The sequence below is a fragment of the Aulonocara stuartgranti genome (genome assembly GCF_965226115.1).
Source record: "Aulonocara stuartgranti genome assembly, chromosome: 3".
NCBI classification, from domain to species: domain Eukaryota; kingdom Metazoa; phylum Chordata; class Actinopteri; order Cichliformes; family Cichlidae; genus Aulonocara; species Aulonocara stuartgranti.
Genome location: NC_138941.1, coordinates 64,527,241 through 64,552,749, shown reverse-complemented (window position 1 = coordinate 64,552,749; position 25,509 = coordinate 64,527,241). Strand labels below are relative to the sequence as shown.

General features: G+C 41.4%; 2 protein-coding genes and 2 long non-coding RNA genes across 8 annotated transcripts in view; 2 read left to right on the top strand and 2 right to left on the bottom strand.

Moving 5' to 3' along the window:
• The window catches only part of LOC309695753 (uncharacterized protein), a 199,567-nt gene that overhangs the window by 133,535 nt on the left and 40,523 nt on the right, over positions 1 to 25,509 (top strand). The window lies entirely within an intron of this gene.
• LOC309696224 lies at positions 439 to 13,216 on the bottom strand. Of its 4 annotated transcripts, XR_014273390.1 has the most exons (7): positions 11,178 to 11,286; positions 6,696 to 6,810; positions 5,761 to 5,849; positions 2,310 to 2,422; positions 1,209 to 1,334; positions 922 to 1,103; positions 439 to 632 (listed from the first exon to the last, which is right to left on the bottom strand). It is a non-coding gene; the product is annotated as an uncharacterized lncRNA (long non-coding RNA). The 4 variants fall into 4 exon arrangements; XR_014273388.1 differs by lacking the exon at positions 11,178 to 11,286 and adding an exon at positions 12,878 to 13,216 and having other exon boundaries at positions 439 to 1,103; XR_014273389.1 differs by having other exon boundaries at positions 439 to 1,103.
• LOC309696318 lies at positions 15,998 to 19,555 on the bottom strand. The gene is made up of 3 exons (XR_014273417.1): positions 19,440 to 19,555; positions 17,448 to 17,540; positions 15,998 to 17,028 (listed from the first exon to the last, which is right to left on the bottom strand). It is a non-coding gene; the product is annotated as an uncharacterized lncRNA (long non-coding RNA).
• LOC309695434 (uncharacterized protein) lies at positions 18,641 to 21,759 on the top strand. Of its 2 annotated transcripts, none has more exons than XM_082516084.1 (3): positions 18,641 to 19,038; positions 20,118 to 20,459; positions 20,698 to 21,759. In XM_082516084.1, the coding sequence occupies exons 1-3, from the start codon at positions 18,975 to 18,977 to the stop codon at positions 20,910 to 20,912; spliced, it is 621 nt and encodes a 206-aa protein (XP_082372210.1). In that variant the 5' UTR covers positions 18,641 to 18,974; the 3' UTR covers positions 20,913 to 21,759. The 2 variants fall into 2 exon arrangements, 1 of the variants encoding a protein (XP_082372210.1); XR_014273148.1 differs by lacking the exon at positions 18,641 to 19,038 and adding an exon at positions 19,523 to 19,633.

Sequence of the window (25,509 nt, the reverse complement as noted above, 5' to 3'; positions counted from 1 at the left end):
AGTTTCCCCTCATATCACCAAATCTTGATATTCATCTGTTAAAATAAGAGTTAGAATAGATTATAACAAAGTCAAAGTCTCTTTGCAAAGTTGTATCCTGTGGTTTTTTCCCCCTTCAAGCAAACTTGTTAAACATTTTATAAAAAGGGTTAAATTTTCACATCATATTTTATAATGAACAATGATCCATCGTGTAGATACAGAAAAAGCTGAGTGCAGCTGTACCTGAAATTTATTTTGTCCATTAAATGAGTTGCAATCAAATCAGCTCTGCTGTCAACAGACAAACTTAACAGAAACTAAGATTCATGTGTGAAATCGTTCCTGCTGTCTGTGGCTCACATGAACTTTATCTGCTTTGAAGAAAACTGAAGTGTTTTGGGTTCATCACAACAACTCAGGTTGTCCATCAGACATCTTTGTGAAACAAACAGAAGATCAAGTGAGACCAAAGTTTATTGAAACTGCAGAGAAACCAGATCACTGCTGTGGAGACGACAGCACTTAGAAACAAAATACAAATAACAGTAAAGTTACTGAACACATGGAAACACGACACAATCAATAACTTTAGTCAATCCAGCTTCATCAGAGCTTATTGGAAATTATCCAGTTTAATGTCTCATTGTACTCTGAAATGAAAGCACAGTACAAATAAGCAATTGGAGTTAAAAAAGAAATCAGAATCAATTTAAAGTACAAACAGAGGTGGGACCAAGTCATTGTTTTGCAAGTCTCAAGTAATGTCAGGCAAGTCAGAGTCGAGTCTCAAGTCTTAGAACATTTTTTCAAGTCAAGTCTAAAGTCATAAAATTAATAACTCGAGTCCACACCTCTGAGTACAAATAAGCAATTGGAGTTAAAAAAGAAATCAGAATCAATTTAAAGACAAATGTATTCTCAACTTCTCAAAGTAGCCACCTTTGGCAGATATAACAGCTGAACACAGCCGTGGCGTTCTTTCTACAATGTTTGACACTTGTAGGTTGCTTTGCTTTCACTCTTCGGTCCAGTTCATCCCAAACCAGCTTGATGGGGTTTAAGTCTGGAGACCGTGCTGGCCACTCCATATTTTCAAGCTTACCAGAGGGTACTGCATGGCGCTGCAGAATGCAAAGATTTCAGATTATAATTCATCAGACTACAAGACCTACATCTAAGTGTTATGACGGTCTGTCTCTCCTCCATTGTTAATTACTTTTTCTCACCATTTTCTGTAGCAACAAGGACAATGCTGTTCCCCTGATGCTCACGAGGCCATGGTACACCAGTGTTCCAGCACTGCTTTTATGCAGACAGAGGGGGCTGTGGGTAATCCAGAAACATTGGACCACCTGTAAGAATTTATTATAATTATTGAGGTTAATTGAAATGATTCATCTTAAAGTAAAAGTACAAGGAAGCAACCGAAATGGCAAAATAAACACGGAGAAAAAGACAGACATACACATTTTATTAATCATTTAAGCTTTATTTATATTAAGATTATATTTTCTTTTCAGATACTAAAAATAAACATCAGTGTCAGTCTCCCTTCATTCTGTCAAGCTGACAAACAAAGCAGAGTTAAAGTCAAGTCCTCAAACGCTCCTATCCTGTTTGATAGGAGAGTGACCCCAAACACACTTCCAGTGTGTATAGTACCAAATCATAACAACAATTGCATCAGTGGGCTTTATAAGGCTATAATAAGGTAAAGACTACCATAATATCACCATGGTAACTTGTGCTGTGAACATAACCTATTCTGGAGCCAATTAGAAATCGGCAGGTATGAAATCACCACCTTGTGCTATCCTCGCCCACTTATCAACCAGTCAACATCCACTTCTAGCACCACGCAGTCAGGATTGTGGAGGACTGCATGGGGACACGTCTCACTTAAGTGACCCGACCCAACCTTGGATGGAGACATTTGCTCACACAGAAAGATGTAAGGCAAAAGAAGTGAGTATTATTAGGGTGACAGCTGCACATTAGAGCTCTGAAACTTTAAACACTTTCTGTCCCACAGCCTGACAAAGGAGACGTGGAAATCTCTGCAGTTTGTCCCAAAAGGAAATTAAATCAATCGATTAAAAAGCTGTTTCTTGATCTTTCATCTGGATGACAACCTGCCCTACAGCACAAGTCACCATGGCGACTCACCACAGTAAGAAGGGAACCACCTTTGTTGTACAGAAAACCCAGACCTGCATGTACACCCTTAGTCCTACAGAGCAAATCATGTCTTCTCCTCCATCATCAGTTATCAGGAGAGCAGACAGTCAAAGTACAAGAAGTCAAACAAACACAGAGATTCTACTTACAGAGCAGACACAGCACAGATGTTTCCTTCATCGTCCTTCTCACTCATTTCAGCTTTTTTTCATTTCTGTCACTGACACCAAGTAAAGCCCGCCCTCTTCCTCTGAGCACCTTTCTGTTGGTACAAAAACAGTTTATATATATATATTTAACAGGTTTTTATTTGAATTAAAACCTAGGAGAAGTGAAAAAGTTGATATTTTCCAACAGAAAGTTCTTACTTTCTGGGACAGTGACTCAAACTTACAAGTAGAGTACAGATCAACATAGTCAGTCATGTACGGCATGTGCAGAACAACTCAGTTTACTTGGTGAGTTGCATGTCTGCAGAACGCAAATATGTGAAGATTTACAATAAGCCAAGCTGTGGATCATATCTTTGCTGAAGGAAAATACAGAAAACAGCATTGCAATATGGATGAGCCAGTTTCTGACGAGGAGGATGATAGAGAGCATCAACACAGACACATCTGATGAGAAGGTCACAGGTGCTGAAGCTGCTTCTGCTGAAATATACAAATCCAAAAGTGCAGCACCTCCTGGCTCACATGGCATTAACCTGGGCTCACCAGGTTTGCTGTGACAAGAATAAGTGTCTTTTTATGCCATTGACAAGAACGACATCATTGCTGTGACAAATCTTGAAAGAAAAGAAGTTGATGGCGACATTTGGAATGACACTGATAAAGAATACGTGGATTCCCATGTTCTTGTATCTGTAGTGTACAGATCCGAATACAAGACCACTGATAGTCTCTGGGATTCGTTAATTGGATTAAAGCATTCTGCAGTTTACACTCAGGATTAAACAAAATACTACATAACAAATATCTATAAAATACCTGGAATATTCTCAAACATTTCCAACATCCCCACATTGAAAACAATAACCAACAATAATCCTATAAAGATAAATGAAATTCCCACACTTTCTACTCATACCTTAACTCCTCCTCCTCCTCTAAGAAACCAATAAACTGTTTGTGGGCCCCGGGGCATCATTTTCCCCGATATTTCACAATATCGGAACCAGGAAGCAGCAGGTGAGCAACACGATCATTTATAATTGCTAACATGAAAATTATACAACTTAGACGAGTTTGTAGAATTTTGATATAGATCTCTCTGTGCTTTTTTATTGTAGACCAACACCGTAGTGATGAGGCGCAGATACCAAAGAAGACAAGTACGACTAGAACTTACACACACCGACCACGACCACCACGTATACACTCAGCTGAAAACCTGTAAATAAAGGTTTCAACAGTCCCCCAATTACTGTCTGTTTACGTCACTGCCCAATAAGCCTGCAGAATATTTTAAAGATGTAAAAAGAGTCCGCCCGTTCCAAGCTCTTAGCTCTGATCTTCAGAGGTGACAGCGTAGTCCATTTCCATGGAAAATGCTCCTTCTGGTAATACATGGCCAGCAATCCAGGCCAATCTGATATATAAATCATGGCAGCTTGTGATGCAAAAAACAGCTATTCCTCAAATCTACAGATTTACACAGGTGAGCCTGTGAGTGGCATCCTTGAGAAAAATCAGGGAAAACATCTAGTCCTGGAACATCTGGAAATGTCATCCCACATATTGAATGGAATAGTACGTTGTTCGTGATAGGGAAACATAGTACTGGCAAGTGTGATTACTGTGGGGTGGAGGAAACTGTAGAACATGTCATGTTGCAGTGTCAGAGGTATCAGGTTGAGAGGAGACATTTGATTCAAAATCTTAGTAACCTAAAAATCAAACTGGATCTGGTTGAGTTGTTGCGGCAGGACTCGGGAAGTAAAAGTTATCAGGCCTTATTTCAGTTTTTAAGAGAGGGGAACCTGTTTGGCAGGATTTGAGAATTTTTTTTTTTTTTTGGGCGTCGTTCCACCATACTCCAGTTGGTGGCGGTAATGCACCTTTCACTTGTTTGCCAACCGCCAATATAACTGTAAGAAAGAAAGAAAGAAAGAAAGCAGGAGGCGGCAAAACAAGGAAGTGCCTGTGCTTCAGAAGTGCCGGTCAACCGCGGTATCGAGCCTGCTTTCTCTACACATTTATAACACTTATCTTCAGCTTCACAGAAGATACCAGTACGAGATGGGGGGTTCCGGAAAGCTGTACTTTTTCCTCGGTGTTCTCCATGTCTGCTCCGCCTCGTCTGCAGGTGAGATTTCAGCCTTGAAGGCTAGCTTAGCCTAGCCGACACTACGCTCTTGCATCTATGAATCAGAAATTCAATTGGCTCTTGACGTTGGTTCTTTATTTTATAAAACGGGAGTCTGCGATCCGGGTCCGGAACCACCAGATGTCCCATAAGGACCCGGACCTACAGCCGTAACAAGAAACCAGAGTGTGGCAGCTTTTCTTGTTTTACAGTATTAGCAGTGGCTTGACAAACGCAAAGCAAATTATTCTGTGCAAAAAGGAAAACGGACAGTAATAATAGAGCCCTTATGGTCTGAAATCCTGGGCTCCTCCCGAGAGTGACAGCAGTTAGTTCAAGTCCAGTCTTTGACTGTTTGCAGATTGTTGCCTCCTTTCAGGCGAGATGAGCCCTCTTGATCAATTTATTTGGTATAATTTTAGTATTTGGTGTCACTGTATCACTTTTACCCAGATACTAACATGTTTAGTAAAGCTGAGGACAATGAAACGTGTTACAGCAGTGAAAAATGTTTTGGAAATTTGAGGGTTTATGTTTCTTTTGTTGATTTCATTTGTAAGAGTCTTCACAGTCCATCCAATATTAAGGATTACTTGTGTTGTAAAATAAAAATTGTAACCGCAGTTGAGCATTTGAGTCTGTGAACCACAAAGTTACAGATTCATCAGAGAGAAGTCGCTCGCTCTTTGCACACCGCTGACATAAAGACAACTCAGCTCATTTCTGCTCCGTTTCAGTAAAATCCGAGTGTTTAGAGGCATAAATCCGTATTATGCCTCTAAACACTCAGTGAGAGGACTGAGTTGAGCCAAAGCAATAGCAGCTTTAAAATGCTTGTGCAAAGAACCATTACTCTATCTGGTAATGTTCCTCCCTCCTTTTAGGGATAAGGAGCAAGACAATTTTTGGAGGGGGGGCTAAGTTTATACAATTTGCAATAAGTTGTGTGCCACAGGCTTTCAAATTCATATTTATGTGACTAGTTTAAATATTCTCCTCCTGAAACTCTTACAAACGCCATAAAACCAGCTGAAACAATACAACAGTCAGTCAAACTGACGCTGAGTACATCCAGCAGCTTTTTAATCTCAGACAAGGCTGTGTGCTGCTGTAGATGTTAGTGAATCTGGCCCCAAATCTTCCTTTAAGAATTCAAGTGAGAATCAAATGCCTGACATCACACTACAATCTGACGCCACAGCTTTTGGCCATCACAGAAAAAGGAAACACGAGTTCTGTCCATCGTCTGTGACTCTGAAATCTGAACCATGAGACAAACAAGAGCATCTCTACCTCTCAGCTCGGACTCTCTCTCTTCTCTCTGATGATGATGATTCGTCCATGACGGACGTCCTCAGTTCTTCCTGCAGATCCACCACCGTCTACACAACAAAGCACATACAGATGACGTCAGTGCAGCAGGCACAGTCCTACTGATACTGCTGCTGTTGTTTTAATTATAACACAAAAATCAGTCACATTATTCAATCTGGCCTAATCAAAGTTCAGCACGCTGTTCAGGTGTGAGTCCTCTTATTGGAGCACACCGGCTGATGTTTGAGTGAAAGGGAATTTTCCTTTCTTTAGTTTAATATTAGAAAATGTTTGTTACCTCAATAGTAGCATCACACACCATCTTATACTTACTGGTTATCTATTAGTCAGTAAAAATGTTTGCTGTATGTTAAGATTAAGACTAAGATTATATTTTCTTTTTTAGACATTAAAAAAACTTCAATGTCAGTCGGCCTTCATCCTGTCAAGCTGACAAATAACCCAGAGTTGAGTCGATTTTTTCCTCTGAACTCAGTAGTCCTGCAGGCCTGAAGCAGGATTTGCTCTAACCTCAGAGTTAACTACAAAAGGTCATTCACTGCTTACCAGCATATATTCAAATCATTTGTCGTTTGATATCTTCAAACAGCTACAACAGCGGTTTCCTAAAGGCATTCTTTAAGGCTTTGTAAAGTAAGACCCTAAAATAGTATCATCAACACGGTAACTTGTGCTGTGAACTGTTCTAGAATCAGTTACGTTCTAGATTATAGATCAACAGGGATTGAAATAATCGCCTCCTGACCAATCAGTTCTCCAAAAGTTAGCGCCACTATTCCTGGAAGATCCCTTGGACCACTTTGTAGACCACTGGGTATAAACCTCTGACATCGCCGCGGGAGAGCAGACAGTCAAAGTACAAGAATTCAAACAAACTCAGAGATTCTACTTACAGAGCAGACACAGCACAGATGTTTCCTTCATCGTCCTTCTCACTCATTTAAGCTTTTTTCCCCCCCAATCTCACACCATGTAAAGCCCGCCCTCTTCCTCTGAGCACAAGCCGTTCTGTTGGTACAAAAACAGTGTTCGTAAGGTAAACTATATCAAATATATATCACACAGCAATACTTTTTAATTTCCTTAAAACACTGAATTAAACACTTAATGACAAAAAAGGTTCTTATTTTTAAAAAGAATGTTATTGGTTTGACAACAGTGACTATGGCTTATTAAAAACAAAATCATCTGATACATCTACTAATCTTCCCCAGTAAACATTGTCGTTATTTAACAATCGGTGACATTTTTTGTTAACATCTACTAGTGGCTGAAAAAAGTGGAAAGAAGCAGTGACACGGACATGTTAGTCTTCGCCAGCGTCAGTTTGTCGTACCTCTTAAACATTACCTGGTCGCTTTTATTAGAATTTGAAACGAGAGGAAAGTTTCTGCTCAATTTTTGTTTAATACTCTCATATTATCCATTCTAATAAAACAAAATACTTTCTTCAGTGTGAATTAATAGGTTACAAACCTGGATTCTGGCTTTGGAAAGCTGTAATTTGGGCAGGGTCTTCTAATTATAGACCATAATGTTTTTAATACTATCGTTTCTATTTATTACAAGCAGGTACAAGCACCTGCCGATATATCAAGAAAACAACACCTGATCTTTCATTGCTGTTTTTCCTCTGGGTTATCAAGATCTGTTTACTTAAACATCGAGATTCAAACTATAGTTAAATCAATTTTCTTATTGTAATGGAAAGATAACACTGCAAGTCACATAAATTTAGATTTAACTTCATGTCTGAAGTTAAAATCTAAATAAATAAATTAACAGAACTTGGTCTTGTCTTTTGTCCCCCAAACCCCATGTAGGACATCTGAAACAAACATGTGCTCAGTAAAGAAACAAAATAAAAACAAAAAAAAAAACACATACACAAAACGCCCACTGGGCACAAAAAGGTGTGCCCAAGTGAACAGACCACTGTGTTAAGTTGTTGCACTCTCAGTTTGTTTGTTGGTCTAATTGCACCATCCTTGGACATTTATTACACTGATCTTTCGATCCTCTGAATCCCACCACAAGATGGGGAATATCTCTCTCTTATTCGGCCTGATTATCGGTGTCTTACTTCCCTTGTTTACAGGTGAGATCCGTTAAAGCAGCTTTTGGCTTTTGCGAGCTTATCCGTCAACTGCATCTGAGATTGTGTCTGTTACAGTTTTCTTGGTCTGAATTTTGATTAAACCGCCTTTACTGTAACCCAGCAACGATGGGGGGCACAATCCAGTGCACTCCTATAATCGCTAGCAGCTCATACTGGTGTGTTAGTATTAGCATCAAGTGTCTGGCAACTGCAGCCAGCAGCTAGCTCCGGCTACAGCCAGCTAGCACTGAACAAAGCGGAGACCAAAACGGACATTAACACGAAGCAATCGCGGTCCGTATAGATAGTAGCTGCAGCTAATTGGCGGTTAACCGTCTAGAGAGTGGGCTCAATACATTCACTAGCCGCAATGGGAGATCAAGACGAGTGTTAATACCGAGCAGTGATGGCCTAACAGGTGCTGTTCCTTGGCGGAGCCCGGAGGTTAGCCCCGGCTAACCGAAGCCAGCGAGTTAGCACAGGCTAGAGCTAATTGGAGCTACATGGATGTTGCTGCTGTCAGGGCCATCACTGTTTGGTCTTACTAGTCATCCGCTGCTACATTTTTCGTAATCGGAGACGGACGCTGGTATTTAAACCAGGCAAAAACGGCCCCTACAGCAGCTGCTGGTTAGCTTAGGCTCCAATTAGCTGTAGCCGGTGTTAAACCGCTGCCTAAATTCACCGTAATCTTAGACCGACACTTTAAACGTATCAAAACAGCGCAATGACGAACCCGACAGCAGCTAGATCCAGGTAGCTACAGCTAACTAGCACTTAACCGTCTCACTACCTTGACTCACAGATGCATCGGAGATGATCCATACAGGTACTGCTAGTATCCATTTAGACATTGGCCACAATGGATTCTTCCAGAAAGTTAAACGAGAAAGTAATCGCTAGCAGCTCGTACTGGTGTGTTAGCATTAGTATCAGGTGTCTGACAATATGACCGAGCCCTCGCGTAACACGGCGGCAGCAGCTAGCTCCGGCTACAGCTAACTAGCACTGAACAAAGCGGAGCCCAACAAGGATAATAACACGAAGCAATCGCGGTCGTATAAATGATAGCTACAGCTAATTAGCAGTTAACCGTCTAGAGACTGGGCTCAATACATTCACTAGCCGCAATGGGAGATCGAGACGAGTGTTAATACCGAGCAGTGATGGCCTAACAGGTGCTGTTCCTTGACGGAGACAGGGAGTTAGCCCCGGCTAACCAAAGCCAGCGAGTTAGCACGGGCTAGAGCTAATTGGAGCTACATGGATGTTGCTGCTGTCAGGGCCATCACTGTTTGGTCTTACTAGTCATCCGCTGCTACATTTTTCGTAATCGGAGACGGACGCTGGTATTTAAACCAGGCAAAAACGGCCCCTACAGCAGCTGCTGGTTAGCTTAGGCTCCAATTAGCTGTAGCCGGTGTTAAACCGCTGGCTAAATTCACCGTAATCTTAGACCGACCATACATAGTATGTTATTCTTTTCATCTTATTATGTTCCATTGGTTTTCCTAATTTCAACAGTCTTTCTGAGAGTGTCTGCATCAGAAAAAGTCCAAGCTGTTATATTGCAGAAAGGCTGCCTCCTATCAGGCGACATGAGTATTACCACAGCATTATATCACTCGTGAAAATGAGCAACATCATGTAAATATTAATTGTAACTGCAGTTTCCATTTTGTGCCATACGCTGCTGATATATTTTGAGTTTTATTTTTTTTTAAAAAACAGTTAAAACTGTAAACTCACAACTGAACTCTGAACATCACACTGCTGGAATAAAAAAAAAATCTATATTGACTGATCCAGTGTAAGCTCAGGTTTCACGCATGTGTTTCTCTCTGAAAACATGTCAGTTCAGATCAGTGAATAAAGCAAAGCCAATATGCTTTGGATATCAGGAAATAGTCTAACACACTAACACAGACTAATTAAAAACTGCTTTTCTTCAGACATGTGATTTTATTCGTTACAGATTAGGCAGAAAGAAGTTTGTGCAAAGCTTACATGAATGAATTGAGCAGAGCTTTCCGTTGTGCTTTACATCATCAGAGTTACTGAGGAAGATGAATTTGTTTGTCTTGACTCAGTGTGAGGACTCTGCAGCGGCAGCTCTGAGTCATATAAGTAAATTACAGGTTAGACACTTGATCCTGTTAGCTTGGAAAAAAAAGCTGAACGCTGGTGTAGATGTTACTCAACCCAACGTCTTCTTTAAAAATTCAAATCTTATTTTTCACACGTTATTCTCGTTGTTTGCTGTCGCAGCTTAAACACGGTGGTCGTTCAGAGTCTCCGAGCAACGCTCTTCCTTAGCAATCCTCCCAAACGCTACCTTGAGTACAAAATTGCGTTTTTATTTAAAAACCAACAACAACAGAAGCAGCCGTTAGGAAAAGGGACGCGCCCTTTCCGTGTTGCTAACACGGCCTGCTAGCTGTGGGGTAGGGTTAGCTCAGTAACATGAGGGTTTATGCTTAAAACAGCCATTATAACTAAAGTAACACACAACAGGCTGGCACAGGAAGACTAAAACATGACTTTTAACGTGTTTCAGCTCCGTGATCAAAATTACACCCACAAAAAACCCTGTTTGTACTGTGAATAAGCTTTAACACGCCAGTAAACTGTTCTGAAACACGGAAAATACAGTTGGCAAAAGACTAATATTCTTTTAGAATCTCCACAAAGATTACAAATATGTAACCAGAGCACTAAAGAAGGAACACTTTTAATCTAAGGTCACACCTTATTTCAAATACTTTAGGCATTAAAACTCTACAAGTCGATTAAATGTTACTGAGGATCAGGACAAAGGTAGCTGATCGTAAACGACACGGAGCTGCTGCCGCGAGCACTCGCCATCTTGTTCTCTCAGCGAGGATTCAAATCCAAAACCAGGCCTGAAACACAAGCTCCTTTTTACTGTGTGTATCTGTACAATAACTATATAAATATATATTATTTGTCTTTGAATCTATAAAAACGTGTTTTGGCTTTAAAATCGTGAGCATTTTCTGTGTGACTCGGAGGTCATCAAATATTTGTAAGCTGAGTAAGCGCAGACTGTATGTGCGTTTGTTCGGACTACATGAAAGACGAATCCCTGTGTCTGTCTCGGGTTTAGCTGCTTAGTACTGTATCATTTGTTCTCTAAATTGTGTTTTCAGCACAGATCGGTCCGCGAATGCTACTGCAACAAAACATCGTTATAATAACACAGAGCTTCTAATACATGTATGTCATATGTTTATAAAAGAATAAAGCTTACACTTACAGCAGGCACACGGTAGTCTGTCCATCTGAGCCTGCGTTGTGTCGGGCGCGAACAGGATGTGGTCTCTAGTACCGTAGGCGCCTGCGACTCACACAGTAGACTCACACAGCGACACTTTTGTAGTGGGTGGGGAAAAGTGACGTGTAAAGAGGGTGGAAAAACCAGCCTTACTTCTCCACCATTAGACCATTTGACCTTAGAACTGAAGAAGCTTCTCGGATGAGAGGCGAAACGTCTTCAAGTTACGCATCATTACACATTTACAGATCTGAGTATTCACACGCGCGTGTCCGCGTTCACAGCAAAATCTACAATCAGCTCTTCCAATAAACTGTTACGTAATATGTGTGTGATAGAATTTAGAAATCACGTCAGTGTAAATTACTAGTCTATATCATGATGTCTGGCGTCCACAGGTGAGATCTATCTCTTACATTGCTGCTGGATTGAATTGCCGTTATGGTTTTATTAAACACACGCAAGCGGGACGTAAGACTAATTAGCGAAGCTCGCCGAAACAAACTACGCCGAGCACAAGTTAGCTCGCCAGTTGCGAAGTAGAAGCGGCTATATGTGGTGTGAGTTTTCTGTGTGTTTTGCTTAGTCTTAGTATTTGTGTGTAGTTGAAGTAATTACTGTTAGAGTCACCGTGACTTACTGGACATCGTTTTTCGACTGAAACTTCAGAAAACGGAAGACATTCGCTTCGCTCAAAGCACGGCTACTTGCCGCGCTAACGACGGCAAAGCGACACGTCACGCTAACGTTAGCATGTCGGTTATACGGATTACTTTGACATCATGACAGATTTTAATCCAGGAAACCTGAAGTTGGAATCAATATAATGCCATTAACATGTGCAGTGCTCTGGTACGGGAGAACATGTTCGGATAAGAAGCTCAAAACAGGCGTTTCGACACGATGTCGTGCTTCCGTAGCGATCAGCGAAGGAGGAGAAGCGCTACCGCGAGTGTTAATGTTCGCGGCGGGTAACAGGTCGGCTGGCTTCACCCCGGCGCACAAATCACAGCTCACTTTACCGCGTTATCTCAGGAGAACAACCAAGCCACTAAAGAAGTACTAAAACTCGAGGAGACGCACAACTGCAGCACTGTTTGCGCGCATTGTGTGTGGATTATTTAACCATCAGAGCCTGGTTAAGGAACAGTCATTTTTTGTCTCGCATCAAGTACCTGCTGAGAACATCACTGTAGTGAAGTTTATCTGAGTTTTCCCCATCCAGAAACTGGATGACAGCGAAGGTCAGGGATAAAAGAAAATAGGTCCTGTTGATATTTGGGCTTCGTTCCTCCTGTTCCAATAAGAAGTCATCCCTCACTTGAGAATGCGCTCAAACTTTAACATTTCCGCAGCAATTTGCTGAAACCTCTGAACCAACAACAAGGATGTAAGACTTCCTAAAACTATAACTTCTTTTTCTAGGAGGTTCCACTTTATGGTAATGTAACGACATCCAACTGTAACTTTGTCACCAAATTAAAACATCACTACTTGACTAGCTGGTTGTAAAGAAAGCGGAGTAACCTGGATCCTGACCAGTGCGCGCTCCCGACGCTGGGGAACGCTCCGTCGGTGATAAATGGCACAACGCTCAACCAGAGCAGCAGCCATGTTTCAGCGCTACAACCAGACGTGAAACACGACCTTCTTATGACTCTGCGTGTCTGTGTTTTACTTACCCCGACATGCAGAGGCTCTAAAAACATACTAGCAGCTCCTTTGTGCCTGATCCCACACGTCAGCAAACATGAAGACGGTGAAAGCTGCTGATAAGCTTCGTTTTTTCGACGTCACGATTAAAAACAGGCTCCAATATCCAAAGTTAAGCCCACGTCGTTTTCGAGTAAAGGGCATCCTTGTTCAAAGCTTCTAGCAAAGCTGTTTTCCACCGTCCACGAACGATAACACAAACGTTGATAACACAAACAGCTTCTCTTCTCACGGAGAGAAACCGTGTAGCGAGCTCACAAAGATTGCAGCGGAAGCGCGTTCCCTGTGTGCCTGCAGAGCGAGCCGATGACCGATAGGGGCAGTGTACAGTATGGTACGTACTACAGCGCTCCCCGGTTGGCACGGGGTCGTGGGCCTGATGTATGAACTGGGATCATTGCATCATTTAGTCAGCCCCGTCACCTGCATCTATCTGACTCTGATTTCTCAGAGGGAGCAGTGTAGTAGATGAAGAGCTGATGGTGAAATCAGGAGCAAAAACTGACGAATGTTGGCCTGGTCAACACATTTTCAATTCAATTCAGTTTTATTTATATAGCGCCAAATCACAACAACAGTCGCCACGAGGCGCTTTATATTCTAAGGTAGGATGTCTGAAAACCTACACAGACATAAACTTATTATCATTATTTAATCATGTGGTCACAACTTAATAACCCGACAAACATCACATGTTTCTGAGCATAAGAACCAAAACAACAAATAAGCAGCTGTTCAAAGCCGTTTGCAAAAAATTATTTTCCCTTTTTTAATAAATCTTTTCAGATTGTGTTTTTGTTCTATTTCTGACACTGGGAGCTAAACACAAGTTGTTTTGTTGCTTTATTGCTTTGTTGTTCGTCTGAATTCTGTGGTTCCTTAGCAGATTTTAACAGGTCTATGGTCATGTTTATGTGATTCAACCAGCATAAAGGAGAGAGCAGTTGTCTCTGTTCCTCACCCTGATTGGCTGCTGTAGAAGTGACCGCTTCCTCTCTTCTCTGTTGTTTCATCTTTTAGACCAGGAAACCATCACGGCTCAGTCAGGACAGAAGAACGTCACCCAGCCATTTCGAGCTCCAAACAACAACATCATAATAATTCAAGAGTGGTCCAGAGCTGACCTACATAAATGTGCCCCTAAGTACTGGAATGGACACTTTTTTCCACAAGAGCAGCATCCATCTTTTGAGAACCAGGTGGATCTGGAGTTGTTGTGGCAGTTTTTGGCGATGGCGTTTGTCCCGTGCGTGTTGGTGAAGTTGGTGATGATGCCGTTGGAGGATTTTTTCAATTTGGTGGTGTTGATGGTGTCAGCAGTGGTGTTGAAGGAGGTATTGTTGTTGTTTGTGGAGATGGTGTTTGAATCTACAGAAACATAAACAACAGAAGCAGGGTTCATACCAGCCTCCAGCACCTCAACTGATCCTTTTTCTTTCAACGACTCTACTGCCTCCTCCCCCTGTGCCATTCATCAGGAGACACCTACCCACAGCCTACACTGCAGCCTCTCCATCACAACTTACCAGGGGCGAAGTCAGCTGATGAAGATGAAAACCAGGAAAGCCATGGGCCCGGGTGGAGTAGCTTCCACTGAAGTCCATCAAGCAGGTTGGGGAGGAGAGGATGTTGTCTAAGCTAACATCCATCATGGACAACACCTTCTTGGCCTCCAAACCCTCTATGACCCTCTGGTATTCCTTCCCACTGTTGCCAAAGTGCTTGCTCATAAGGGGTCATATGATTGTTGGGTTTTTCTCTGTATCTATGAAGCGCCTTGAGGCGACTTATGTTGTGATTTGGCGCTATATAAATAAAATTGAATTGAATTGAATGGTGGAATTGAACTCAGGAGCTTCTTACATACAGTTCATGCAGTTTTTAGGAGATTGTGGTTCTAATGTTTTTACTGTAAATAAAGTGTCTGTTGATATGATTGTTGTTGTTTCCTGGTGCTTCCTTAATAAATCTGAGCTCGGGATCAAAATAATCCATGTCTTGTTTTTTTGTTGCAGTTTTTCACAATGTTACTACGAATATTTTTTTTTTTACCAATAAATATTAAGAATACATAATGAATCCCATAAATTGTGACAGAGTTTATAAACACAACAGCTTTTATAAATGCTGTAAAATACGTTTATGTTTTAATTTGTTAACCTGGTCCTTTATGACTACAGAGAGAAAGAACAAAGGATTTACCAAGTGCACTGATGTGCAAACACGTAAACACTGAAACCTCATCCAGATGTTTCACACATCACATAAAACTGATTTGGATGTTTTCTTTTCGACTAATGTGACAAAAACATACTTTAATGCATGTTTTGCTCTAAACGGCTCCCAGATCTACAGGATGTTAATTCTCCTGAGTTAACATCCTGTAGATTTGGGACCAGTTCCCTTTTTCCATGGATGCAGTGCTGGTGACCAAACTAGAACTGGTTCTGTGTTCCCATCAGGACAAGTCTGGTTCTGCTGAGAACAGGAAACTGAGGCTGTGATTCACACAGGCTCACCAAAGTCTGACAACAGCAGACTGGAGAAACATTTCCAGGTCTGATGAGTTCTGATTTGTGCTGTGACGGTCACATGGATCCATCCTGCCTCGTATCAGCGCATCGATTAAACACCACAGCGTGTTGCTGCTGACTGCGTTCATCTGTAACCATCCTCTGATTGCACTCCATGTCACAAAACTCAAATCATCTCCAGCTGGTTTCTTGACCATGACGATGAGTTCACTGTACTCAGGTCACCTCCAGTCTCCACATCTCAAACAAATGTGTTGGAACGAGAGATTCACATCATGTCTGTGCAGCTGATAAATCTGCAGCAGCTGTGTGATGCTCTCACATCTACATGAACCAAAGTCTCAGAGGAATGTTTGCAGCACCTTGTTGAATCTCTGCTGTGAAGCATTAAAACAGTTCTGGAGGCCGAAAATCAGTACGAGGAAGCTGTACTTAATAAACTGGCCAGTCAGTGTATATTACTATAATTACATTTTAAAAACTGTAAACACAAATCTGTGGTCATATATTTTGTTGTATTCAGTGTCAGTGAAAACATGGTGCTCCGACTCAGACTCAGTTTCTCTGTTTTTTAATCAGCTTCTCATTAAAATTCAGACTTTATTCAAATGACCACAACCAGGGGGCACTTTAATGTAAACAGATGCCTCTGTGATGCATTTACTGTCAGTTTTGTAATGTTCACAGTCTGTTTAGGAGATCTGAAACACATTTTACATAAAGACAGTTGTGAAAGTGAAATTGTTCCTCCTGCTTTTAGTTTGTGGCTGAAGTTAACCTGTGTGATGTCTTTATTGTGGATGAAGTAACTGCAATTTTCTGCTGATGCATTTGTAGTAAATGACAAAGTTTCAGATCACAACATCCACAGAGACGTGAAGCTTTGTGTTTGACACGTTTTAACCACAAGATTAAACACATGAAATCATGAATCTGACTGTCTGCTGACACTTCCTGGAGAGTGAGGATGAGGAAAATCCCTCCATCCTCACACAGTTTATATAAAAAGAGAAATGTTAATGTTTTTCCCCTCTTCCTTATACTTTTACTTCAGTCTCAGTATTCCACGATTATCACGGGGCAGTGGCAGATCCAGACCAAACTAACCGCAGGCTAATATTTAAATGTTTAATATATTAAGTGAATTTATTTTCACTCATTTATATAAAGATCCAAAAGAATTTCAAAGTAAAGGTTTCACATACTGCTCTTCCTCATACCTTTACTTCAGTCTCAGTATTGCTGTATAGTATTCCACCTCCCACACCCAGGGTTACCGAACAAAACAAGGAGAGCAATATTTCATTGTTTTATATATTAATTGAAAATATTTTAGGCACTAACATAAAATCAAAAATAAATATCCAAATGAATTTCAAAGTAAAGGTTTCACATACTGTGCATGTGCACAATGTTTAAAATCCACGTCTGACATATTTGGCCTGAAACAGGCAGAGTCCATAATTACAGGGAATCCAACGATGACTTTCATACCAGCTTTGATGGAAGCTGCGTCTCCTGTCCCCCATTAATGTGACTGGAAATGTCCTCAAACTGGGCAGCACTGGTGGATCATCTTTGTACGTCTGATAAGAGATGAATGCAGAGCAAACATGAGGCTGTAACTGAGGACAATAACTGATCAGTGTTAACTTATTACTTTATTCTGTCATTATTGTTCATTACTGTCAGTTACAATGACTGTATGAATTGTAATGACACGACACTCACAGTCACACAGGTCTGTTCAACATCACAAACCGCTGGTTGTCCCTCTTCCTCTCCCTCACAGCTCGTCTTCCTCCTCACTCTCAGGACTGTCCCTCTCTGCATCCTCTCCAACTAACTCCTCTGTCTCTCTGTCATCCTGCTCCTCAGCTCCTCATCATCTCCATCCTCTCTCTCTACATCGTTCTCTACTGGCCCCTGTCTAAAGCCACCTATGCACAGGGGGGGTTATGTTCAGGGATTTATGATGTTTGTAGTAAAAGAAGAGCAGCTGAACCTCTCGTCTTTGTTTTTCTTCTCTTTGATGATGATTCGTCCATCACTGACGTCTTCTTTTCTCACTGCTGAGCAGACTGCAGCTGATCGCTCTCTGCACATGAGACACACAAAGATAAATAAACCAGTCCAGGTTTTTGCAGGTAGAACAGTTGTTAGCAGTGCTGCCACACGTGATATAAAGAAGAGTAGCATCACAAACATCTTTCTTAGAAACTGGCAGCAGTTTTCAGCAGCTCACATTTTACTACAAGGTCCAAAACCAAGACTCTTTCTAACGTTACACACACACTACAATCAGCACTGTGGTGAGAAATGAGCTTCACACATCAGTCCTGTGGAGCTCAGGGTCAATGTTGTAGCTGAGATTCATTTACATGATGCTTGGATTCATTCACTGAATTCTACTTTTACTCCACCTGTTTGCTGTCTGGTATAAACACACTATAAGCAACATGTTGTGAAGACACTATGGCAGGATAGCTCGTGAAACATCTGCTCACATCTGGTTGAATTCAGTTGTGTACATCCACAAAGAGCAGCAGGTCAGCTGATCACAGCCTGGACACTGAAAACCTGAAGCTCACGTTAGAAACAACTCTGATTATTTTCCTGTGCTGAGCCACTACAAACACTTTGAATGTTCCTCACCTGCTGAATCCACTTTAACCCTGACTGTACATATAAAACATCTTTGTTTTCCTCTGCTCATGTTCTACTTCACTGATTCAAACTGAGGATCTATATTAGAATGAACATTTAGACTGAAAGAGTTCATTAGAAATACAGAAATGTGTGTGTTGGACCAAAAATTAATTTCTGATGTTTCTGTGTTTTTCTCTAATAGTTATATTGTTAAACAGACTGTAGTGAACAGCATTTATGAATGAGTTATAAATAAAATAAAGAAATGAGCTGCTGTTGAAGTATCTTGATGACACTGTGTAATTGTACCACAATGTAATTAATTCAGTCCTTTGTGGTGACTTAAATATCCTCATACAACTGTGATGTTATATTTCTTCAAACTTCTTGGCCACATCTCATTTTAAAAGGACATTTTAATATTAATGACACTTTTACCCATATATATATATATGTATATATATATATATATATATATATATATATATATATATATATATTTGATATATATATATATCAAATATAACTGATTGCAGTTCTATTCTAGTGACAGAAATATTCTTTCTTGCTCAAAATAAGTGGATATCGTTCATGAGAGATATAGACCTATTTAAACAAATCTCTTTTAAATTCCCGCGATGATATCTGGCACATTCCGAAAATTACGTATTAGCAACTGATAGGCTGAAGGGCTGGGCGGTCCCCGCCAAAGTTCATTTATATGAAGGGTTTTAAGGATTTTAACAGCAGGTCGCTGACAGATGCAGGTCGCTGACTGTAGATCAGTTCCGGCTTTGGCAACAATTTTCCAGTCAAATTTTCAGAAACTTTTCCCGCGAACTTTAAAAACACTCTGATCTGCGCACCCACAGAAGCACAAGTAATGGACCTGACATCAGCCTGCTGCTCGGTGATTTTCACCTGCCTTCTCTCGGCTGTCTGTTCAAGTGAGTTCAACTGATTTTTTGTTTTTTACACTGTAACTACACACTGACAACACACTGCGATCCACTGTAACTACACACTGACAACACACTGCGATCCACTGTAACTGTAACACTGACAACACACTGTGGTGGCAGAGATGGATCAGTGCGGTGCTTGTGTTATGATCGGAAGGTCGGGGCTTCACCGACCGTGAGGTATCCCTGAGTAAGGTACCGTCTGTACACACTGCTCCCGGGGCGCTGGACTGGTGGCTGCTCGCTGCTTCACTGACTGAATGTGTTAAATGCAGCGGACTCATTTCCTACTGGACTAACAGCAGCCCGCTGTCACTGTGAGCAGGACACAAATGTGTGAAACAAACTCCACATCTGTGCTGATGTTCGCTCAGTGTTGTACTTACTCTGAAGAGTCCCGCACGGGGGGGTTGACGTCAGAGAAGGGGGCGGGGTTTTCTGGAAGCTTCTAAAGCAGAGCAGAGGCCTGGTCCTCTCCCGGTCCTACTTCTTCTAAGTCGTCTGGATATCCTCGTTAAACCTTCTAACAATGCAGAGTTTTCGCTCGGAAGTTGTTTCTACCATCTCTTTAAGGGCTGAGGTAAAACGAAACTTTATAAACTAGAAAATCCGTCAGAAGAAGGAGCGAGTAAACGCAACACTGTCACAAACGAGCCCGAGGTTTTCCTGCTAGTCTTAAAAAAGGTTTGTACTTCCTGTCCCAGTGATCAGGAGGAAACTGTCTGAATCGCTTCACATTTACATGGAAATGATCATTAATGCTGAAGCCGTGTGGGTATCAGTCACGGACCGGCCTCCCCTCGTGTGTTTTTCTATTAAGATCAGGATCATTGCCTGAAAAATGATGATGTTACCGATCAGATTCTTTCATGGTGGATCAAAATCTGATCTTCTCTGTGTTCATAATTTCATCCATTCAGACAAGATCAACAACACTGACTGACACGCAACTCCAAAAACTAACAGAGCCTCCATCGTGTTTCACTGATGGCTTCAAAAATGTACAATTTTGATTCATCATTTAAACCTTTAACCTCTCTAATCTGTGTCGTTTCCTCTTTCAGTCCAGGAAAACATCATAGCTGTGTCCAAACAGAAGACCATTCTGACATGTCGAGCTTCAAACGACAACAACATCTTAGCTGTAAAGTGGAGCAGAGTTGACCAGAAGGAGGGATATGTCTTTTTGTACCAGGATGGGCACGTTATTCCAGATTATCAGGATTCATCTTTTAAGAACCGGGTGGATCTGCAGGGAAGACATAAGAAGGATGGAGACGTGTCTCTGATTCTGAAGGATGTCACAACTGCAGATGCTGGAACATACAAGTGTCATGTTGCCCAGAAATCAGGGGAACCTATGAGCCTCATCACCACCATAAACCTGAGTGTTGTTGATCCTCCAGGTGAGTGAGTAGAGTTGAGTGTGTGTGTGATCAGAGGTGAAGCTGCTTCCTGGTTGTTGATGTTTGTTTCTAAAGATGTTGTTGATGAGACTTTGTAGAAAGCAGCTGGTCTGAGTGATGTGATCAGAGTGCAGTAGATAATGTCTGACAGCAGTTTGAAGAGGAAATGGATTCTGTTCTGTTCTTCACTCATCACCTACCTGACAGCTGACACCTCACACCTGTTTCTCTCCTGCAGATCAGACAGGAGGAGACACAGAGGATGGAGGGAAGGAGGCAGAAGAGAAGGAAGCAGGAGGGAAGGAGGATGGATCTATTGGACTGAAAGTTGGTCTTCCTGTTGGCGTTATTGTTGCTGCTGTTGTTGTTGTTGGTGGTGTTTTAATCTACAGGAAACTTAAACCACAGAGTCAGGGTTCATACCAGCCTCCAGCTGAACAGCAGCCTGTTTAAAATGTGAAAATATTATTTTCACAAGTTATTAAATGTTATTTTTGTTTGGTGCAAACATCGACAAACAGTCCAACAGAGAAACAGAGTCAGGATTCAGGATTCGCCTCCTTGAACTCTCTCAGAGGGCTTCCAGCTGATCTGAGTCTCCTGCTGCTGTTCCAGCTTCTCAGAGCAGAGACAGACGAGGACATCCTGGATTTGTTGTTCAGCATCTTTGTGAACGATTTCATCACGTTGTGTTGAACAGTTTTAAAGATGGATTCATTCCAAAAGAAGATTGAACTAATGTCGTACATTTCCTTCTTTTTCTTTAGTTTGCTTGAATTTCAGACGTGTCCTGTTTCTACTGTATGTGTAGCTGTTAGCTCGTGACCTCTGCTCCTGCTGAGCTGAAGCCTCAGACTGTTTCTGTAGTTTAAATAGACATCTATAATATATATTTGTATATATTAAATTACACGGAGCTTTTATTTATTTCTGTTTATTTATACACTTTTAAAATTATTCCTGGTACAGATTTTATTGTTTTATGTTATTATTGATGAAAAAATGAGTTGGTTTTTGTATACATGAATTCTCTTTTATAAAAAATATTTTCTAACCTGTATTCCAAAACGTTGGTTCTGTTCGTCTGGACGTAGCTTGTAAATGTCCTGTTTATAAGGTTGGGGAAACCTGCAGTCACTTGGATGAGTGACGAAACGTTTCTCCCACTGAAAACACCACATCCAGGTGAACAGAGTCAACTTTTGGAGATTTACTTACCTGGATGATTGAACATGCATCAAGGCCCTTTCTCACCTGTACAGTCTGTTTTTGTTCTGTAAATAAATTTTCTTAACCTGAATGTTGCTTCCTGTTGCTTCATGAGTAAATCTGAAATGAAACTGAATAATCTGAGCTGGAATCAGTCAAAAGTGAGTTTGTGTGAAATCATCTTTGCTTCTGCTTTTAAAGTGAGTTTTTTTTCCCAACTATCGCCATCTGGTGGCCTTCAGAGAGAATGCAGGCGTCCATGTTTTATGCTGTGTCTACAATGCATCAGTGTGGTGCTATTAGTATAAGGTGGGATGTAGATTTTGTTACATTGTACCTGTGAGCACAAACTACAGGCATCAATAGGCAGGTCATACTGTGCTACAAACCCCTCAAAGTGCTTTTAATTAACCACATATTTATAAAGCAGCTTATTCTGGGCACTTCATCTCCCTCACATACACGACCAACCTAGAATCTTCCACTCCAGAGTAGCTGAGTGCAAACTCCACACAGAAAAAAAAAAGCCCAGCAGGATTTGAACCTAGAACCTTCTTGCTCTGACAGGACAGCAACAACCTGCACCACCTATGGCAGAAACTGGATCTGTGCCAAAGCACCATCTCTCATGGCGCACTCTGACATCTGTATGACCTGTGCTGCTTTCTTTTTCACTCTAGGGAACCTTGGACTTTTGAGTCTTTGTCCTTCGTGGGGTTTACCTGTGCAGGTGAGTTTGATATCAAAATCTTATTAATTTCATACGACAGCTGAGTGCTGTTGGCTGCTCACAGAGAGGATACAGGTCTCCTGTCACCAAACCTCTGCTGTCATGTGAGACAGTGGATGTTAGTTTTTAGATGTACTCACACACAAACAGTTTGGTGCAATTAAGTTGTGAAGACAAGATTTTTCTGTTCATAACTCAGCTGTCACCAGCAGAGGGAGGAGTCGAGGCAACAGCTGATCTAGAGAAATCTTCTCAGGGTAGCAAAATCAAAGTCATTTCTTTACACATATTACAGAATGTAACATCTGCATATGCATGGTAAAAATACAGGAAATATACTTGCTGCCTACTTTATATAAAAAAAAAAACTTTATTGTTTTCTTTAACACTCATAATTATTACACTTCTCTAATCATTCCTCACATGCTCCATGATGTCCTCTTATAATAAAACATCAGACTAAACCAAGTCTGCAACTCTTGAGGTCAAAAATGTCCTCCTGTGTCCAAACTATGCTCATAAAGCACGCTGTCACATGCTTTCAATTTTATATAAACCCTCCTACAAAGCATGAATGTTAACAGTAAATGTGCACGACAAAAATAGAAGCACTCAGAAACCATCTAGATAACTTTTATGTCAAAGGTCATGGAACATAAAATCATTGTGCATCATCTTATAATAAAAACATTTAAAAAGTTTGCTGACTTTATGCAAAAAATAAGGTTTCAAATTCTCCTGCAGATTGAAAATCAAATCAACCTTATGCAAAAGTTCAATAAGGAAGATCTGTAGTTACACATCTGTCTGCTTTCCAGGTGTTGGCACTGCTTTTCAAAATGGTGATAATGTGACAGACATCACATCTTCTTAAGAAATCACACACAGAAACAATGAAGGGCAGAAGGTTTGATCATCTTAAAGAACTGAAATAAACTGAATAAAGAGGGCGAGCTGTTAAAGGAGTCCTCTGCGGTTTCTATATTCCAGCTGTGGCCACAGCTGTTTAACCTCTGCATCCTCTATCAGCTGTCCTCCAGATGCATTTTAGGACCTGAGACATACTTCCAGCTTCCAGATATGTAAAGTACATCCTTACCAGAAGCTCGGGTCTCAGAAGGAAACTTACAGTCTGTTTGTTCTACTGTAACATTAAAGGTCAAAGGTCACATGAAAACTGTCATGCATTGGGAAAACTAATGCTCCACTGCTGCCATCTGCTGGTTGCTATCATGAAGTGACTGATCTTCCCATTTACACACAGTGCATATATTCGGCGGCCACTTTATTAGGTATACCTTGCTAGATGGATGGATGGATTGTTGTCACGTTCAAGAAATTACATTAGTTACATGGCACTTTATCCTGCAGGAATCAGCCTCAGCCGACACTGTGGTTATAAAGTGATGCACACAGTCAGTTAGAATACTTCAAGCAGGCTGTGGTGTTTAAACAATCCTCAGTATGGGGTCCAAAGTGTGCCATTAAAATATCCCCCACTACACCACCAGCACCCGGTTCTCCCTTCTGCAGAAGCAACAGGATCATGCTTCTGCAAAACTCCTCTGTGATCTGTGTTGTAACTCTGAACTTATCCATATGATCCTGTTTCTGATTGAATTCTCTAAAAAGTTACATTTTCAACAGATTCTGGTTTATGTGAGTCATCTTCTTCCTTTTCGGAGCGGAATGTCAGGGATATAAAAAGGTTCTCAACTTCACTGGATCCACTTCATCATGTCTGCATGCCAATCGGTAGTGATTTGACACACACGCACAATGACTGATCAATGGTCATGAGAATTTGCACAATTATGATGAAGGAACTGACCTCACAGCCCATTGTTCCTTCAGTGATTCTAGTTTCAGTCATTATGCAAATGTACTGTTTATAAGATTGGGGAAACCTGCAGTCAACTGAGACTGAAGAAGTCACTTGGATGTAGGGATGGGTATCGAAAACCGGTTCTTGTTGAGAACCGGTTCCCACTGTTTCAATTCCTTGGAATCGTTTGCCATTTTTGCAAACGATTCCCTTATCGATTCCAGTCGCCCCGAATGACGTCACCACGTTGCGGAGCGTCATTTACCTGGCAGGAAACACGGCGCCTAAGCGGCTCAAACGCTCAAAAGTTTGATTAAGATAAGATAAGATAAGATAAGATAACCTTTATTAGTCCCACACGTGGGAAATTTGTTTTGTCACAGCAGGAAGTGGACAGTGCAAAAGTTATGAAGCAAAAATTAGAATACGATAAGAATAAATACAGTACACAGCTGTACAGAATAGAATAAAATAATATACTATATACAGTAGAATAAAATAGAATAAAAATATACAATAACATAAAAATAGAATACAAATGCTATATACAACTGAGTAAAAATACGATGCCAGAAAAGATTATTGCACTTAGTGTTATTGCACATGTGTGGATGTGTGTGTTTGTTCAGTTAAAGTCTTTGTTGTGGAGTCTGACAGCAGTGGGGAGGAAAGACCTGCGAAATCTCTCCGTCCCACACCGTGGGTGCCGCAGTCTCCCACTGAAGGAGCTGCTCAGTGCTGTCACAGTCTGCTGCATGGGGTGGGAGATGTTGTCCAACAGGGATGACAGCTTAGCCGCCATTCTCCTGTCACTCACCACCTCCACTGGGTCCAGAGGGCATCCTAGAACAGAGCTGGCCCTTCGGATCACCCTGTTCAGTCTCTTCCTGTCCCCAGCAGAGATGCTGCCGCCCCAGCAGACCACACCATAAAAGATAGCAGAAGCCACCACAGAGTCATAGAAGGTCTTCAGGAGTGGGCCCTCCACTCCAAACGACCTGAGTCTCCGCAGCAAGTACAGCCTGCTCTGCCCTTTCCTGTAGAGGGCGTCTGAGTTATGAGTCCAGTCCAGTCTGTTGTTCAGATGAACACCAAGGTACCTGTAGCTGTCCACAGCCTCAATGTCCATACCCTGGATGTTCAGTGGTTGCAGTGGAGAATGCTTGTGCCTGCGGAAGTCTACCACCAGTTCCTTGGTTTTACTGGCATTGATCTGGAGGTAGTTCAGTTGGCACCAGTCCACAAAGTCTTGGGTCAGACCTCTGTACTCCTTGTCGTCCCCATCA